Source organism: Muntiacus reevesi, chromosome 10 (genome assembly GCF_963930625.1).
Source record: "Muntiacus reevesi chromosome 10, mMunRee1.1, whole genome shotgun sequence".
Classification (NCBI taxonomy): domain Eukaryota; kingdom Metazoa; phylum Chordata; class Mammalia; order Artiodactyla; family Cervidae; genus Muntiacus; species Muntiacus reevesi.
The window spans coordinates 44,825,578-44,844,308 of record NC_089258.1 but is presented as its reverse complement, the minus strand read 5'-3'; the positions used below and the strand labels follow the sequence as shown (position 1 = coordinate 44,844,308).

The window sequence follows — 18,731 nt, the reverse complement described above, 5'->3', positions numbered from 1 at the left end:
GGGACAGGATTTGGCTCCTGTTGGTGGACGAAGATGGCGTTTCAGAGAAGCGCAGAGTAATATCATTCTCAACTCACTCAAACACCTCTGAGGACAACAGGAGTAGAAACCTGTCCTCTACTGTGCTCCCACTAAAGACAAAATATACCTAAGGACACAGGAGGCCTCGCCTGCGTCTCACACCCATCCTGCTGGCCAAGTGCACTTCCCTGGGGAGGAGGGAGAAGGCTCTCATCTACCTTTGCCAGCTATCTCAAGGGTAGACACATCCTGACCCCTGTCGTCTTTCAAGGTCGCCTTGTATTCACCGTGATCCTTCTTCGACAACTGCAAATGAAACAGATCCCATATGAATGTAAAACTGATGCCAGGATATAAAACCTAATGCAAGCTGATACATTTCCTTTGCAAACCATGGAAATTCAGCATGCAAACTGGGAGATAAGGCAGAATTCACAAGGGATTTGAAAGAATTTTCTTCCTTGTCTCTCTGCTTTCTTTACCCCACTCCAGTATTCCTGCCTGGAGAATCCCATGGACAGAGGAGCCAGAAGGTCGCAGAGTCAGACATGACTGAAATGACAGAGTGCACACACACACACACATGCACACACGCGCATACACACACGTGTGCACACGTGCACGCACATGTGCGCGCACACACGCACACACACACCTTTGGTATCAGCAGCTCACAGACCCCCATACGTGCACACACATGTGCGCACACATGCGCACACAAATGTGCACACACGTGCACACACATACACAAGTGCACACACACGCACGCACCTTTGGTATGAGCAGCTCACAGACCCCCACATGCACACAGACATGTGCACACACACATGTGCACACACAGACGTGCACACACATCTCTGGTATGAGCAGCTCACAGACCCCCACACGTGCACACACGTGCGCACACATGCACACACAAATGTGCACACATGTGCACACACATACACAAGTGCACACACACGCACGCACCTTTGGTATGAGCAGCTCACAGACCCCCACATGTGCACACACATGTGCACACACACGTGCACACACAGACATGCACACACACATGTGCGTGCACACACACATGCACCTTTGGTATGAGCAGCTCACAGACCCCCACACGTGCGCACATGTGTGCACACGTGTACACACGTGCACACACGCACACACTTTTGGTATGAGCAGCTCACAGATCCCCACACATGCACACACGTGCACACACGTGCACACACGTGTACACGCGCGTGCACACACACACCTTTGGTATGAGCAGCTCACAGACCCCTACACGTGCACACATGTGCACACACATGCACACACATGCACACACGTGTACGCACATGCACACAGACACACACCTTTGGTATGAGCAGCTCACAGACCCCACACATGCACACATGTACACACGCGTGCACACATGTGCACACACATGCACACGCGCAGACACGCGCACACACACACGCACCTTTGGTATGAGCAGCTCACAGACCCCCACACACAGACGCGCGCACGCACACACGTACACACATGTGCACACACACACGCACGCACCTTTGGTATGAGCTCACAGACCCCCATACGTGCACACACACGTGCACACACGTACACACGTGCACGCACACACGCATGCACCTTTGGTATGAGCAGCTCACAGACCCCCACACATGCACACACACGCACACACGTGCACACACGTGTACACGTGTGCATGCGCGCACACACGCACCTTTGGTATGAGCAGCTCACAGACCCCCACATGCACACACACATGTCCACACAGACACATGCACACACAGACGTGTACACACACGTGTGCGCGGACACACGCACGCACCTTTGGTATGAGCAGCTCACAGACCCCCTTCTCCAGGTCAGGCATCTTCTCCGTTTCATACAGAACATCATCCTTTAGCCACTTGAAAACCGTTTCCTTCTTGGTGTTTGCAACCTACAAGACAGGGGTCTTATGTTGAGTATGTGAATTGCTGGAGCTCATGAGAAAAAAGTCTTTTCTGATTTCAAATCACAGACCTAAAAAAAGTAAATAAACTTTCATTATAGACAGTGTCAGACAGAAGCTCACAGGAAAGCTGTCTGTTCTATCAATGGTAAATACATTTCTAAATTCTAGCTTCTGAAATAATTAAGGCCTGACAGGAAGAACAAGTGACTCCTCTTTCTTCTGACCCATAAAATTAGATGGTGTAAGTTTGGTTCATACAAGGTTTCAATAATAAAGTTGTGAGCAGTGTATTTTAAATTTATAAATAATATAAAACCACACGAGTGTGATCTGACCATCTCCCTGGTCCTCACTCCCTTCCGGGTGGAATCAATCTCTCACCTTACACACAAGCCGAACCTCACACTCGTCTGTAACATCCCAGTGTAGGTACTCAGCGAAATGCGGGCCTGAGGGGGAGAAGGGAAAAGTTTTTAAAAAGGAGAAAAATGTATACACATACACATATGTATAAATGCATTCGGGGCAGAAGAAAGTAGTTGTTCAGTCTGAAACCAAGATGACTCAAAACTAATCTTCAGGGCTTTGACCCCAGTGTGTGCAATCCTGGTACAAAAATCTCTATTCCCAACAGGACGACGCTGCCCAGTCTCTCCTGCTTACTGACATCTAACAGCTCCTGCCCTTTACAAAGAAGAACAATGAAATACTATATTTCTTCTCAAGGCACGTGTCTGACTGAACATCCACCAACATAGCCTATAAAAACCTTGAAATAGGAGAACTAATCTAGGTATGATGAAGAAAAAGCAGTTTGACCTATCAACATGTGATATTTTATTTACATAGCATCTGAAATCAAAGACGAATTTATATATCTGTAAAAAATACCATTTTGCTTAATATAAATGTAAAAGTCATGCTAATAACACATTCAACATAAAAATACAAAGCAGATTTAGAAAGTATTTTTTAATTTCTTCTATATAAATACATTCTACAAAGTTAAAGAATCATATGGTAGAAATGGGTAAAATAAATATTTTGTCTATTAAAAATAAAAATAATGTAAAACAATAAAAATAATATTTGTATATTTTAAAATCTGTATTCTAGCTTTTAAAAAAAAAAAGAAATTTCATATAAAAATGTTTTTCAAATAAACCCCTGGGCTATATTTCAGTTTTTAAAATTTATCTACTTTCCTTCATATCTAGTTATTGATAACATGCATTTTTAAAACAATGTATCTTAAATATATTATTTGTAACTAAACAATTACATCTAAAAGTTCACGTTCATACAATTTTAAGTAAAATAACAAGTTCATGGGAATTGGTGTTGGGTCTCCAGCCCTCTCTCCATCTGTCCTAATAAAGCCCCCACCTCACTGACCCCCTTCATTCTTTCCTCTTTTTGTTACAATCACTGGACTCAGGAGGACCCTTCCTTGTCTCTGCAGGAGAACATGAACACTAAACAAGAGATTCCAGGGCTTTTCAAGTAGAAGCGAGAAAAAAGTACAGATGAAATAAAGGAACAGAAAGTGTCCAAACTTCTACAGAATAGAAGAGATCTGACTTCTCCATCATTTAAAATTGCAGTTAGCCTTCTGGCCTCCGACAGGATCTGCTCCAAGCCAATACTCAAATCCCACACCTTCGTCTATGCTAGTGGTGGGAGAGCCAGCCGACCACCTACCTTGTTTCCTGAGGAACTCCCTTCTTTGCAGTTCAGCCTCTTCTAGGACAGTCTTGAATGCTAAATCCAATATTTAAAGGAAAACACAGAAATGAAATACACATGCTTCCCTCCAATCAGAAGAATCTGTTTTGAATTCTCTTTTATGGACACACAAGGGCCTCCCACATGGCATACCGTCTCCAATGAGAACCAGGGAAGACTGGCTTTTGGCTTTTCCGTCCTGAATCTGCACGGTGTAGGTGCCCTCGTTATCAATGGTGAACCGATCCATCACCATCTCGATGATGCCAGTGGACTTGTCACACTTGATTCTGTGTGCCTGGGAGGACACAGGGGAGGTGAGAATCCCACCTTCCCGAAAGGGAAAATGCCTTCCCGAAGCTTCCCCTCTAGGATCTGACAGTCACTCAACTATTGTGTCTTAAGGAAGTAGGCTGCCCAAAAACCAGAAAGTGAAATTTCACCCACTGAACCTCTTGGTGAAGCAAAGATCAAATAAGGGACATTTGGTGATGACGCCCTGGGTCTATATGGGGAGCGACCTACACTCGAATCCAGCAGAAACTCTGCACACTCCCTGGGAACATGCACCTGCCATGAGATAACTCAGCACGTGGGGAGCAGAGCGGGGTGCCCGTGTGACCACAGAACTGGAAACAGCAGCACAACCACCTCCACGCCGCGGGGGCTTCAGTTTCGGGGGCTCGGGGCCCCTCCCATCACCACGCTGGCACCAGGGCTGAGGGTCTCCAGGCTCTGCAACCCCATCTGGGCAGCATCGGGTGGAGGGCACCCGTCCCGACGCAGCCCGCCCAGGGCTCAGTCTAGCAGACTCCACCCTCGTCGCCTGTGAGGAGCTCAGGTGCGCCGTCGTCACGTGTTACTCCACCCCGGGAACAAGGTCGCCATCGAGCACAAGCACACGGATGATTACGTCCAGTGCAGCCGCCAGGCAGGGAAACGGGGCCGAGGCGCCAGGACCGGGCTCCCCGGGCATCCACTGCAACAGCAGAGGCGGGCTGCTCCCTCAGCCTGGGCCTCAGCCTGCTCCACGCCCAGTGAGCAAAGGCACAGCCACCTCTGCCGGTGACGCTTCCTGCAGGCGTTCCTGCCTCCTTTCAGAGGCAGGCAGCCGGGATTTAAGCAAAGCCTTCCCCTCCTGGACCTGACCTGTCCCCAGGAGAGCAGGGCCTGGAGCGAGGTGAGCAGGGTCGCCGCTCGGGACTTGTGGTCAGCACCCAGTGCGGGGACCAGGGGAGGCCACTCTGTTTAAGGAACACCCTTAAACAGGTGTTTAAGGGAGACACCCTCCTCCCATGACCCTCACCTTGACGACACTACCAGACGCACTTCTGTCTTAGGCGACTGAAACAAAGTGCGTAAGATCAGCCACGTCCTGACACAGCATACGCATCTATTTTCGGGATGCTTGTCTTCCTCTTTCAGAAGGCATTTATATTTTGGATTCCAAATGCCAGTATCCCAAGAGCGCCGAGATAAATGTTAGTGAAATAGCACCTCTGTTCAGCGTCCCTAAGCTCAGCTCCCTTGGCATCAAGGGTTGGCTCCAAATTCCCCCGCTTGGTGTTGGAAGAGGCCCCTCTGCCTTCTCCCACCTTCCGTTTTATTCAAGTGAGTTTCCAAGATACCCCGTCCGTGGCCACTCCACTTAGTCAGCGCACCCCCTCATCTCCGGCCCACACCTTGCCCACTCTCCCTCGGGAAGGCTGCAGGGCACGCCTGGTCCCCAAACTATTCCTCCTGAGGAGAACCCAGGAACCCACTACTGTGGGAATCTCCTTTAAATACTCAGGTTCTAATAGCTCCTTCTCAGAATCAGTACTCACTGTATGTGGCGCTCGTGGTAAAAAACCCACCTGCCAATGCACGAAACATGAGAGTTTGATCCCTGCATCTGGGATATCCCCTGGAGAAGGGAATGGTGACTCACGCTAGTGCTCTTGCCGAGAAAATCCCTTGGACGGAGGAGCCTGGTGGGCTACGGTCCGTGGGATTGCAAAGAGTCAGACACGACTGAGCGACTTCACTTTCTTCCTCTCTTAAATGACTTAACTCGCACATAATTGTTTTAACACGCTCTTTTTCTATATCATCCTCTGACCCAAGCTGTGTTTCTTTCACTCTGGGATAACCTCCAGGAAGGCAAGGTTATACATCATTTTTCTAGGCTACAGAGGGCACTCAAATGCAATTTGCAGAATATAAGCTGCCAACCATGGGGAAAAGAGAATGAGTGTGTGAGGTCCCCGGGGGTTAACATGATGCCTCAGGTTCTCTTTGACCAAAGATGACTTCGGGCTTTAACTGAATCAAGCCAGCCCATGCCCATGGGCCTTAACTTCTGGTAAACATAAAAAAAATCACCCTGACAGTTGCAAATTCCAACAGACCATTTGTAACACTGTGTTCTTGCACAGGACGGCTTAGGTATTTTTCTTGATGGAAACTGGTGTATATAAAGTGAGAGACACATGAATGAGACACATGAGCTCAGGTTACTTTTTGAGGGAGGTCATTTTGGGAGACAGTGCTGATCACAGGGAGTGCATGGGACCTGTCTCCTTCCCGGAGACTCGGGTGGTTCTCGGGGGCTGGACCAGGAAGGGGCAGCGGGCTGAGGGCTGAACAGAGTACCTTGTGGGGCCCGCGGGTGTCTTTGTAGTTCTGAGTATTTGCTTTTGCAAACCAGGAGCAAATTTCAAGGAGCCACTCTGATTCTGTCCATTTTCGCTCCCTTCAAGCATCTGAGGAGCAGCCTGCAGGAACCTACTCTAATTAGGCCTGAGAGGTGAAAAGGAACCTCTCTCACCAACCGGATCCTCAACAACCCAGAGCCTTCCCCGTTCTCTTAGCTTCTGCACCACAGGGTCTGGGCAGGTTTGAGAAAAAATTAGGCTTCTGGCGACTGCCATTATGCAGTGAGACAAAGTTCAATGATTTTATGGGGGCCATAAATACAGGTTTCTATGTGACTTTCACAAAACAGCATCAATCTCCACACGGAAAAGTCACCTGTGGATTGCTAATTAAGGCGGTGAAATAGTACAGCCCTATTGCAAAAGATGAGCTGTGCAGTGAAGATGTCATTCTTAAAGCCAGCTATCCACAGCAGGGAGGAAATGTTAATCAAAAGATGCTCTACAGATAAAGCACAATTACACTAAATTCCACTGCACACCCACATGATCTCTGCTCATAAAAAATGTCTCCAGTTACCTCGATCACAACACTCTTCTATGCAGTGTCCATACTGTGGGCTCTTCTGCAGCCAGGAGGAAGCTGCGTGCTTTCTGCTTACTAGCCAACCCCCAGCTTGTACAGTCCTTCAAGGACGTCATTATTCTCAAGGGGAGGATGGACTGGGAAAGAAACTCCCAGGATCTCTGTCCACACATGACCTCTCCCTGAGGGACATCCGTCTAACCCAGCTTTACTAAAACCTGTCAGACACAGACATCAGACTGGGGATGAGGAGCCCGGCTCAGAAGGAGAGTGAGCAACCCTGCCTCCCAGCCAGTCCTGTTCAGACTCATGCCGCAAATGGTTGACTCAGTGGGACTGCTAAATAGATACGAAGCGGTGGGTATCGAGGGGAAAGAGGACAGAGGAGGTAAAGATGCTGGGACTCAAGAGACGCCCAGGGCACCACGAACAGTAAGGAAGGGTTCCAGTCAAGCGGTCGGCTTTTAACTGGGTTCCCGGTTGTGCTGTAGTAATTAGACAGAATTACGTATATCAAAACACAATATTCCACAAGCAAAACAGGAACCTTCTAACATTCGTAAGCTTCATTCTACACAATTAAAAGCAGCAGAAGGACAAAGTATTGCATCACAGCATCCTATGCATTTTCTTGGCCCAGATTCGCCCTGGGGGCAGCCTAAAGCTCAAAGGGTGCAGACACTAATTTCTCTGGAGTTGCCTCCCACAGGAGCTCTGGGGGCTGGGGCAGGGTGAGGGAGGCCTTGCTCCCATCAGGGCAAAACTACACACCTTCAAAACCCCTATGAAGAGGAAATAAATGGATCTGTGGAGCGTATCCCTCACACCGTGTAACCAGAACCTTTCCATAACACCAAACTCAATATCTCTAAAACGTAGACTGTCGTTTCTTAATTGGAATAGGCTTGAATTTAAAGACCTCCCCATTTCTCATGTAACCCAGACCAAAGCTCTGAACAGTGCCAGCCTCAACCTTCTCTCACCCACCTTGTCAGCCTTCTATAGCCCAGAAGGGATGAAAGCAAACCCAGAATGCCGACTTTCAGGAACTGACCTCCCCATTTGTACCTGGTGACTCCAAAGCCAGAGACCACACTCACACGCACTCACCTCACTATCGGAGACTTCTCTGTCGTTGATGATAAAGCGGAAGCTGGAGTCTGGGGATAAGTGCTCAGCCTGGAGCCAGAAGCGGACCTGGCCCTTGTCGAAAATCTCATAAGCTAATTCTGACTTCAGAGGAATCGCTAGAGGAAGAAAAGAAATCACCAGTCAACAGTGCGCGAATCCCTGTGAGAAAGCAGAGCTGCATGTTATAGGAAAATATCAACCCTCACTATTACATTTTTTTAAAATGTAAAAAGCCCCTGAAGATTGACTTGATTATGAAAAGCAAAACTAAGAAAAAAACTCTAGTTAGCATGGCACTGCAATCAAAGCCTCACCCCCAGGGGCCTCAGCACGCATGGTCTGCTTCCCCGAGGGCCCAGGGACCACAGATATAATCCATCTGAATCCAGTGTAATCCACAGCTGAAGATCCCACTGGATGCAATTCTCACTTGGATTAAGCAGACACATTCAACCCGAAATCCAAAACTTGGTATGCGATGAAAATCACAACCGGTTACAGTAGCAGCCACGACTTGTTCTGAGCCACACGCTGACAAGCATGCCAGTTGCCACACGAAGCCAGGCCCCCCTGGACTGCACAGGTCACAGACACGGCCCTGCTCCGACCCAGGCCCACTTACTGGGGTTCTTGATCTCATTGCTCAGGGCCTTCAGACGTTCCAGCTCTGAAATTAAGAAAAAAATCATCAGTGGCTTTGACCTGTATGTTCAGAAGTTTTAAGCCAGAGCAAAGCTAGACAAAAGAGATTTGACATCACCAGGATTTCACTTGAGGCTGTGAAAGAAGTGAGAACTGAAATGAGGAGACGGGGTAACGTGAGCTGTGAGCACTCCCTCCGGGGAATCAGGGCATGCCTGCTCAGTCGCTTCACTCATGTCTGACTCTCTGCCACCCCATGGACTGCAGCCCACCGGGCACCTCTGTCCACGGGATTCTCTAGGCGAGAACACTGGAGTGGGCTGCCACGCCCCCCTTCAGGGATCCTCCCGAATCAGGGACTGAACCCCCATCTCTTACGTCTCCTGCATTGGCAGGCAGGTTCTTGACCAGTAGCGCCAGTTGGGAAGCCCGCCAGGAAGTCAATGGTGCCTCACCGTTGAGACAACCCACTTCCTAAAGAGGTGAGTTAGGACTGGTTAGGGTGGAGGTCCTGAGGGCGGGGCTGGGAGGGCAGGTGTGTTCCGGAGTAAAGGTCGACCTGCGCAGGGTAACGCAGAGGGCTCCACTTCCACGTCCTCTCACTCCACATGAACTCTTGCATGAAATCGGTCTGGCTCGCCGAGAACATGCTGCTCTGTGATTTTCCTTCTGCTTTCAGACTGTCCTGCCTCAACATCTCTCTCACCTATCCAGAATTTCACTGTGGTGTATTTTCATGAGTTTAAAAAAAATTATAATAAACTAAACAATAATAATAAAAAAAACCGAATACATTGCTCCTAAGAGTCTCAAGAATAAGTTAAGAAAAATTGAAGGTTCTAAATAATTTCACCTTCCTTCCTTCCTTCTTAAAGTTAGAATTTAGAAATGAGATCATGGTTACAAAGGTCTGTATGCAAATCCACTCCAGACTTTGGGCTTCCCCAGTGGCTCAGAGTTAAAGAATCAGCCTGCAGTAAAGGAGACTCAGGTTGGATCGATCGGTGAGTGGGGAAGATCCCCTGGGGAGGAGATGGCAATCCACTCCAGTATTCTTGCCTGGAGAAGCCCATGGACAGAGGAGCCTGGTGGGCTGCAGTCCAGGAGGTCAGAAAGAGTCGGACATGACCAAGCATAGCACAGCATTGGAACTGAACACTGGAGCAGACTTCTCGTGACCAGAAGTAGCTCAGCCTGGACCGCTGATCTGAGCACGTCCCAGCGGGTCTCGCAGCAGGGACTCCCATACATCAGATGACCTAAGCTTCAGCATCAAGGTTTTGCCTGACTGTACTTGATGTCCATATACAATATAAAAGGTACTAGAAGGGTCTGTCCTTTGCCATGATTTAAAATTAAGGTGAAATGTCTCCAAACTCAAATGGAGCAGAGGAGTACACCACTTATCAGAATTCATAAAGGATGTTTTGCAAGTAAAAGGCTGTTTGAAGACCACCACGTAGGGGTCAGGCAAGGCAGCTTAAAAGGCCTGTGAGCAGATTCCAGCCTGTTCCTGCTTGATGGGGAACTTGCTGGGGACACCAGGAAGCAGAGATGGTGCATCCCTCTGCCGTTCTCCTCCTGGTCCCGTCAGATCACAGGGGCTTCCCCAACTTACCCAATGTCTGCACGGGACCCTCAGACGTTTGCAATCAGCAGACCCTGTCCCTTCCCGCTGCCGCCCTAGCCCCTCCCCATCCTAGCCCCCCTCCCACCCTAGCCTCCCCACCCCCACTGTATCCCTCTTCTGAGACTACCCCCTGGCTGTGTCAAACAAACTGCCAGCTGGTAAGGAAAGGATTAGATGAGCAAGCTGTGGCATTTCTGACTGAGGACTCTCAGGCACTCGGAAGCCTTTAAAGACTCAACACGAAGATCTGAGGCTTCCACCCAGGTTTATGCAGTCCCATCTAGATCACAGACACAAGAAACGTCAACCCAGGCAGGGGGAAGCCTCCCCCAAAGGCTGGCTCAGTGCCTGGGGACTCAGACCTGGGGGCCCACCTAAGAGAAGGGCTGCTCTTCACCGGGTCATGATGAGCTGACTTCCTTCACTCCTTTCTGCCGTCTACTATTTGTAAGACAGCGAGGGATCTTAACTACGGCAATTAAATGTTATCTCATGCACACAAATACATCCATATGTGTGTTTTCTTTTATTAACCGATTACCTGATTATTCAGTGCTGAGAGGAAAGGAAAGCTTCTTTGCACGCCTCTCATTAGTTTTATGGACTTATTTATAATATGCTAGCTGCTACTTGCCAAACTAATGAAATGTAAATAACACTCATCTCTAAAATACAAGTGGGAGGCAATAAACGCAATATAGAGAGCAATAAATAAAATACTCCCAGACCAGTGGTTTACTTAGTGGCTAGAGTTTGTGTAATTCCCAAAATAATTTTTGGATTTAAAAAAGATTCCCCACCCTTAGCCTCCTGCAAAGACACACGCCTTTTCTGAGCAAGTAAGTCTTCTCTATGAGCATCAATCTCTCAAAGTGTTATAAAAACCCCAAAGGCGAGTCAGTGTCCCGCAGGCGTTACCTTCCTCATCCATGACAAAGCTGGAGGACACGCCGTCCGTGTCGCTGACGGACACAGAGTACGTTCCCAGGTCCTCTTTGTCCAGGTTCTTGAAGTACAGCTTCGAGCTGGAAGGGGAGAGAGCCCGGGGCGTGAGTTGCAGGGCTGGGAGGTGCTCCTAACGGGTCACGCCGGCCGGCCCGGGGAGGAACTTACTGGTCCCCCGCGGTCTCGATCTTGAACCTGTCGTCGTCTGCGATGTCCTCGTAGGACTTGCACCACGTGAAGTGGGAGGCGTCTGTCACCTCCGGGCAGTCGAAGCTCAGGTAGATGTTGCCCTCCTCGTCCACGCCCGCGCTGACCTCCTTCGTGCCTGCAGAGGAGCCAGGAGCACTTAGGGACGCGGCATCCGCCCCAGGCTCTCTCTGCAGAAGGGGTGGCCCCGGCAGAGAGCGCATGCCACATTGAATCAGCCGTTTTTGCCGACCATCCGCCCGGGATATCGGCCAGCACACCCTCGGAAGTGATGGAGGGCAGAGGAGGGCAGGTTTGCTTTCCCGACATCACCTTCTGTCCACTTCCTTTTCTGCACCCGGCACTCCTGAAGAAACTCTCAGGGCTGAGATCCATACACTCGGTCTTCCCCCTGGGGTCTGACCCCTTCTTCCCCTGGGCCCCAGGCAGCACGGTCACAGCAGTCTCCCCTACACCCCGCTCTCCTGTCCCCACTTTTCCTCTGGGTCAGGGAGCGTGTGCTGGACGCAGCTGGACACCTGGCCCCTTAGGGGTCAGAGCTGGAGGAGACGTGCCAGCCGAGCTGGGAGCTCGCAGACACCCTCCTCACCAAGACGACGGAGCTGGGAGGCAGAACGCCCACCCTTGCCGATCTCGGGGAGGGGAGACCCCCAGGGACACCATGGCTTCCAGTTCCCTGTTCCACCCCTTCTGGGAGGCAGGGGCCCCCTCCCAGCACGTCTCGTGTTCTGGAAGCTTACCTCCCACGCTCAGAACCGCTTCCCCACCAAGGGCCCGTCGCTAGGCTCTTACTACTTGTAACCAAGACAGTTACCAGAGGCTTTATAATTTCTGATCAAAACTCAGCCATAACCTAAAACACCACCGCCACTGTTTGCCTGCTGTTCTGCCGCTGCCAGTGAAGACACCCACCCCCTCGGGACGACCTCACGCACTGCTCTCTGCCTGGGGCATTGGGGCATGTGGTGTGTCTCTGAAGACACCCTTTACCACATGAATCAACCCACCTCTTTTCACAACAGTCCTGCCATCCTCCCGCCCACCCGCCCGCTTGTCCCCTCCTCCAGGTCACCCCACCCGGAGGTCCTGCCTGTTGCCAGCTGAGCTGGCGAGTCTCACCTGGCCTGGCCTCCACCAGCACCGGCTCCGACGTGTCCGAGGGCCTCCCCACCCCACTGGCGTTCACTGCCCGCACGCGGAACACGTAGGTCTTTCCGTGGTGAAGGTCACACACCTTGAGAGATGAAAGCAGAGTCACACGTGAACTGATAAATGAAAACGACTTCATCCTTCATCACATTTTATTACGAACATGCTTTCTTTTTATAAATATCGTGTTCTTCCTGGTCAACCAGCCACGCAGAGGAAGTCAGGGGATCAGGAGGGGAGACAAGATCCAGGGGCAGGGCCTCGGGTCTGAGCCACCGACCTGACCCTCATCGATAACCAGACGTGTCACCACTGACCAGGCACCACTGACCCATCACCACTGACTCATCACCGCTGACCTGACCTGTCACTGCTAACCCATCACCACTGACCTGACCCCAGTGACTAGTGAACTGCAGGAGCTAGAAATAGAAACACTTGGAGAATACACTCTTCAGGTATGTTCACACCATGCATGTGTGTGTGTTTATCAGATAGACGTCCATCAGCAGTCACATGAATTGAGTAAATAAAACACAGAGCTGGTGTGAAAAGATGTAATTCCAGTCATCACTGTGGAAGGCGCATCCATGCAGTCAGGCCCATGATGCCTCAGCACTGTCGGGGGTGGTTGGGTGGTGGGAAGGAGAGGAAACTGGCCCTATGCAGACGGTCCCCACACGCAGCTGCGGCCCAGGTCCGCAGAGGGCAGGCAGTCCCGAACCCCCGGCGAGCAGGAGGGGTACCCAGTCACACGTGCTGGCCCCTGGGCACCTCAAACTAGACCCCGACGAAGCCGCTCCCCGGAAGGCAGGCCTGAGGGGCCTGCGTCACCTTCAAGTAGCGATGCGGCGTGGTGGCCTCGTTGACAGTGAGCCATTCTCCAGAGTCCTCTTCTTTGTAGTCCACGAAGTAGCCAGAGATGGGGCTGCTGCCCGAGTACACCGGGGGTTTCCAGAGCAGCACCAGGGACGTGTCCCGGACCTCACAGAACGTCAGGTCGTAGGCAGGGCCTGAAAACGCATGGATGCCCAAGTCCCCATGCTCGCCCAGGGCACACAGGCCCGTCTCGCAGAGAGAAAGGCATGCAAGACGGTACCCACCCACCTCTGTCCCGACACCCGAGCATCACAGGACTCACCCGGGGGACCAGGCACCTGCTCCACCACCAGGGGACCCCTCCCGCTGCGACAGCACCACTGGGGTGCAGCTGACTCCCCAGGTCCAGAGGAGCCCTGAGCAGCGAAAGAGGGGGCCAGAGCCCCACCCTGACTAATCACTCTATACCCCCAAAGCCTCGGGGAACTGCCACAGCTTTCTCTTCCACTGAGTTTTCTAAGGGGCAAAAATTAATATCACTAAAACAATTCCCCTCCCTCCCTGCCCAAAAAGGAAGGGAAAAAGCAATAGAGTCTGGTCCCAAAATTGAAAAGTTTGAGCCTCAGAATTTCTGATATTTTAGGCTTTAACTTTGGGTTTATTGTTTTATGTTGTTTGGTTTTGTTCAACATATGAACATATTAATCATTTCATTAGGGACCCTGATGGGTCCTGATGGGCTGGATCAGTTTCTCTGGATATGCCCAGTCCTTGCAAATTTCTGAAAACACATCTGTGCGTGTGGAGCCCTGAGTAAATGCAGATCTTTGACATTGAGGCCTTTCAGAACCAGAGACCCCAGGCTCCTGGGTGCTCTGGGAGGGGGTCCTGCACAAATGCACAGCCAGTGGTGTCCGGCTGCCCCACACTGGTCCCGGCTCCCGCCCCACTCCCGGGAGCTGGCCTCCCCCCACCCCTGGAGCAGATCTGCCCCGAACCAGCCTCCGGCTGCAGCGTCTCTGACTCAGGGGAGCTGGGCTCATCCTCCAGTGGGGGTGGGTGGCCCCCCACCTCACACACCCCCTTGTCACTGCCCAGATACAGGGCAGGCCACCTGCCGCTCAGCCCTGGCCCGCGGGGGCGGTGGTGTCAGAACCTGTGAGGGGGACTGAGCACCTGCGGGCTGGGAGGGCTGCCCCACAGAAGGCCCCTCCTCTGGGCAGCCCCGTGTGTGCACGCGCTATCCCTGGGTGTCCAGGAGACACCCCCTTACCTGGTTCCGGCATCGTCCAGGCCTCACACTTGAACAGCTCGCTGGGGTCCGATGGCTGCCCGATCCCCGCCATGTTGGCGGCAGCAATTTTGAATTCATAGAGCGAGCCTTCGGTCAAGCCCTCCACCTATCCAGAGGATGTCTACATTAGCAGTGAGCCCACAGACACAGAAGACAAGCTTTCTGTCACCAAAGGGGAAAGGGAGGAGTACGTCAGGAGACGGGTCAACATCTGACATAGACATCCCTGTGTGTAAGGACCTCCCAGTCAGCACAGGGGCTCTGCCACGCGTCCTGTGGCAGAGTGGAAAAGAATAAACACACACGCGCGTGTGAGCGAAGCTGAATCACTGTGCCGTGCACCGGAAGCTGACATAACCGTGGAAATCGGCTCTGCTCAATTTCTAATCATTACGGGAACAAAGTTGCACTGCAACCCACAGTCACTCAGGGGCGGGCATTTCCGGCCGGTCAAGGGGCTGGTCAGTGAGTCCAGCCCGCCTGCCACAGGGCTATCCCCGCTCTCCCTCTCACAGGGTCGCCTTGTGCACTCCATACACCCTCCCTCGGGGATGACGTGATGACCCGGTAGGGAAATCAGGACTACAGGACGGACTACAGGACCTACAGGACCACCTACAGGACCTACAGGACCACCTACAGGACCACCTACAGGACTACAGGACCACCTACAGGACCACAGGATGACCTACAGGACCTACAGGACCACCGACAGGACTACAGGACCACCTACAGGACCACCGACAGGACTACAGGACCACCTACAGGACTACAGGACCACCCACAGGACCTACAGGACTATAGGACGACCTACAGGACCACCTACAGGACCACAGGACCACCTACAGGACCACAGGATGACCTACAGGACCTACAGGACCGCCGACAGGACTACAGGACCACCTACAGGACCACCGACAGGACCACAGGACCACCTACAGGACCTACAGGACGACCTACAGGACCTACAGGACTACAGGACAACCTACAGGACCTACAGGACTACAGGACCACCTACAGAACCTACAGGACCACCTACAGGACTACAGGACTATAGGATGACCTAAAGGACCACCTACAGGACTATAGGATGACCTAAAGGACCACCTGCAGGACTAAAGGACTACAGGGCAACCCGGTATGGAGATCAGGACTCAGAGACGAGAGCCATGAGGGGCCAGTAGCAGAGCGGGCTGGGGGCGGGGCACACGGCCATGTCGCCTGGCAACAGTGAGCGACCGTCACCCTGGTGGGCCAACGGCCCCTCACTTATTTCTCTCTGAGAAACCCTGAGTGGCGGCTCATAAGGAGGCACTCTGGGAGCAAGAGCAGGGCCAAAGGCTCGTCTGGGACCTGATTCTGGGGCTTTCTCACCCTAAGTCCTCATGGCCCAAATTCCCTGCACCCGGACACAATGTGCACCTGAGCAAGTGACTCGCTGAGGGGCCTGGGAGACGGGGACGCACGGGCCCAGCAGCGCCGTTCTCCACTGCCTCTGCCCTTCCCGCCCCGAGGATGGAGCCTCCTGCCTCCAGCACCCCTACCAGACCACCAGCCCCGGAAAACAGCCCACCACCTCGCGCTCCTCCTCCCTGCTTCTCAGAAGAAGGTGCTCCCTAAAGGCCTCAGGTCTCACGCAGAATTGTTTTCATTCATCTTTGCTTCTGTGTCAAATTCTCTAATGTCACTGAGCTCTGAGACAGCAGATGGGGGACTGCGCCCCCAGGGAGAAGGTGCCAGGCGAAAGGAACTGAACCCGCGGGCACCCACCGTCAGGATTCTCTCTTTGAGCGGCGAGGAGTTGACCTCATGCCAGTTTTTGTGGTGAGCCTCCCGCTTGTCAACGTAGTAGCCGAGGATGGGGGAGCCGCCGCTGAACTTGGGCACCTTCCAACCGAGGATCATGGAGTGGCCATCACAGTTCAGGAGGGTGATCCCGTAAGGATGGGAAGGGACGGCTGCAGGAAACACAGCGGGAAAGTTGCCTGGGTCCCAGCGCCTCACCCCGAGCCCCCCTCCATGGCCACCTCTCTGCCACGGGCGGCACCCCAGCCCCGTGCCCTCCTCCCTCCTGTCCTGCCTCCCTGCCCCATTTCTGCTGCTTCTTTTAAAGAGAATGGTTTTATAAAGGGCTTCCCAGTGGAAACTTGTGGTAAAGAACCCACCATCCATGCAGGAGGCTTAAGAAATATGGGTAAGAGCCTCTCATACATGTTTATTGGAATCTCTAAACACACCTTCAATACATACACAGGTCTTCCAATATTTCAATAATACAAGGGCCAAGAAAGAATTATTTCAGTCTGGCCTGGACATGTGAAGTCCAGACTCTCCCTGGTCCTCTAAGGAAAAGATTGAGACAGTAGCTTTCTTGTTACACCTGTGAAGGACTGCCAAGCCTCCCGTGGCCAGCGATGACCAGTACCCTTAGGCCAGTGAGTCTTAACTTCCTACATGGTTACAGAAACTTCAGACTAGTTCATTTCCCTTTTGACCACCGTGTTTGGAAACGACCATCTTTTCCCACCAGGTTGGCAAGGATGTCGCTGCCTCTGCTTGACTCTGAAGACCCCGTGGCACCCCCTCCACTGATACCCAAACACTCCCCCACTGATACCCAAACACCCAAGCACTGATACCCGAACACTGTGCCCGGGAATGAGTTACCCCTATTATGGGACTAAAACACAAATGACTGCTTTTCCTTTAGTAGGAATGACTTGAAGAGGCAAGTGGTAATATTTGAAAGTCCCTCCTGAGAAAAACTGATAGACTAAGACAATGACCATAAAATAAAAGGAGCATTAATGTTTCACTATATTGCCCACCTAGGTATTATCAGACTTGACATTCCTTGGAAATTCCAGTAAGGTTATTTACTGTTAGAAGAGAGATCATAATTTCTTAAGATGCTTTTAGATTTAGATGGAAACAGAAATAAAGAGCAAAATGTGTCTCTCTGAAGTAAAAATAATATCAATACTCTGATTCAAAATGTGTATAAGAGATGATCTTATTTCAAAATGTTCATGGGTACTTTTAAGCCTTGAGTTCCACTTTATATGAAATAATTATAAACAATTATAAAACGCAGAGCTGCACAGATCAAGTTTCCTAGGGTACAACGCTACAAGCTAAGACCCAAATTGTTCAATGTGATCAATATAATAATTTCTAAAGATCACCATTTATGAACAAAGCCACAAAGTTACATAAACATTTGAAATTTTCTGGAATGAGTAAGTTCCTTGAACTAAGAATAGCTGAAAAGGCCACTGATGTTTTATTTTAGCATCTTATTTTGAAAAGAAACAGTCACACCCTACAGCATGCATTTTAATGTGGGCATGTGTGCTTGGAAACCAATGTGACCTCTAATAATATTTCCTATTTTTAATGCATATTATCATTTCCCCCTTCACACTGGCATTTGCAAGACAAGTAGCCAATTGATGAGAGGGTTCCATATAACTGCATGTTCTCTGTTCAACAATTCACATCCACTCTTCCCCTCTGGTAATGTTCCAAATGGCATCATAAAAGTTGATTCCTGCAGAAGTTAAGACGTAAGTTAATTCCTGGAGAACCAGGGGCTGGCGCAGAGCCGCCCGAGAAGGACTTACTGAGGGCGGCCTGGACTTTGATGACGTCCGACTCCTGCGAGTTCTCACTCGTGCCGACAGCATTAACAGCCTTAACGCGGAAGATGTACTGCTCGCCAGTGGTGAGGCCATGCACCACGAACCTGGAAAACATGAATCGGGGGTGTGACGACCAGGGCCAGCCCTGTTCCCTTCTGCAACAGACACAGAAATCGCCTTGAACACACCAGAAACATAGTCACTGGGACTGAAAGGAAGTTTACTCTTTTGAGTGTCTCAGGAACGCCTAACATTCATCCATTCTCATCTGCAGTTGTAGTTCATTAGTTCCCGTGACTACTGGTGGGTCCCAGATTGAGGGCTGGAGGAAGCTGGACTCTGACGGGGGCCCAGAGA

General features: G+C 51.1%; 1 protein-coding gene across 1 annotated transcript in view; it reads right to left on the bottom strand.

Moving 5' to 3' along the window:
• The window catches only part of MYOM2 (myomesin 2), a 62,709-nt gene that overhangs the window by 9,170 nt on the left and 34,808 nt on the right, over positions 1-18,731 (bottom strand). Inside the window, exons 17-30 of the mRNA XM_065946933.1 lie at positions 18,357-18,478; positions 16,504-16,691; positions 14,713-14,839; positions 13,455-13,633; positions 12,591-12,705; positions 11,433-11,589; positions 11,238-11,344; positions 8,670-8,714; positions 8,027-8,163; positions 3,848-3,992; positions 3,671-3,730; positions 2,351-2,418; positions 1,841-1,954; positions 240-327 (exon numbers count right to left, since the gene is read on the bottom strand). Coding sequence (XP_065803005.1) covers positions 240-327; positions 1,841-1,954; positions 2,351-2,418; positions 3,671-3,730; positions 3,848-3,992; positions 8,027-8,163; positions 8,670-8,714; positions 11,238-11,344; positions 11,433-11,589; positions 12,591-12,705; positions 13,455-13,633; positions 14,713-14,839; positions 16,504-16,691; positions 18,357-18,478 — 1,652 coding nt within the window. The remainder of the gene's footprint in view (positions 1-239; positions 328-1,840; positions 1,955-2,350; positions 2,419-3,670; positions 3,731-3,847; positions 3,993-8,026; positions 8,164-8,669; positions 8,715-11,237; positions 11,345-11,432; positions 11,590-12,590; positions 12,706-13,454; positions 13,634-14,712; positions 14,840-16,503; positions 16,692-18,356; positions 18,479-18,731) is intronic.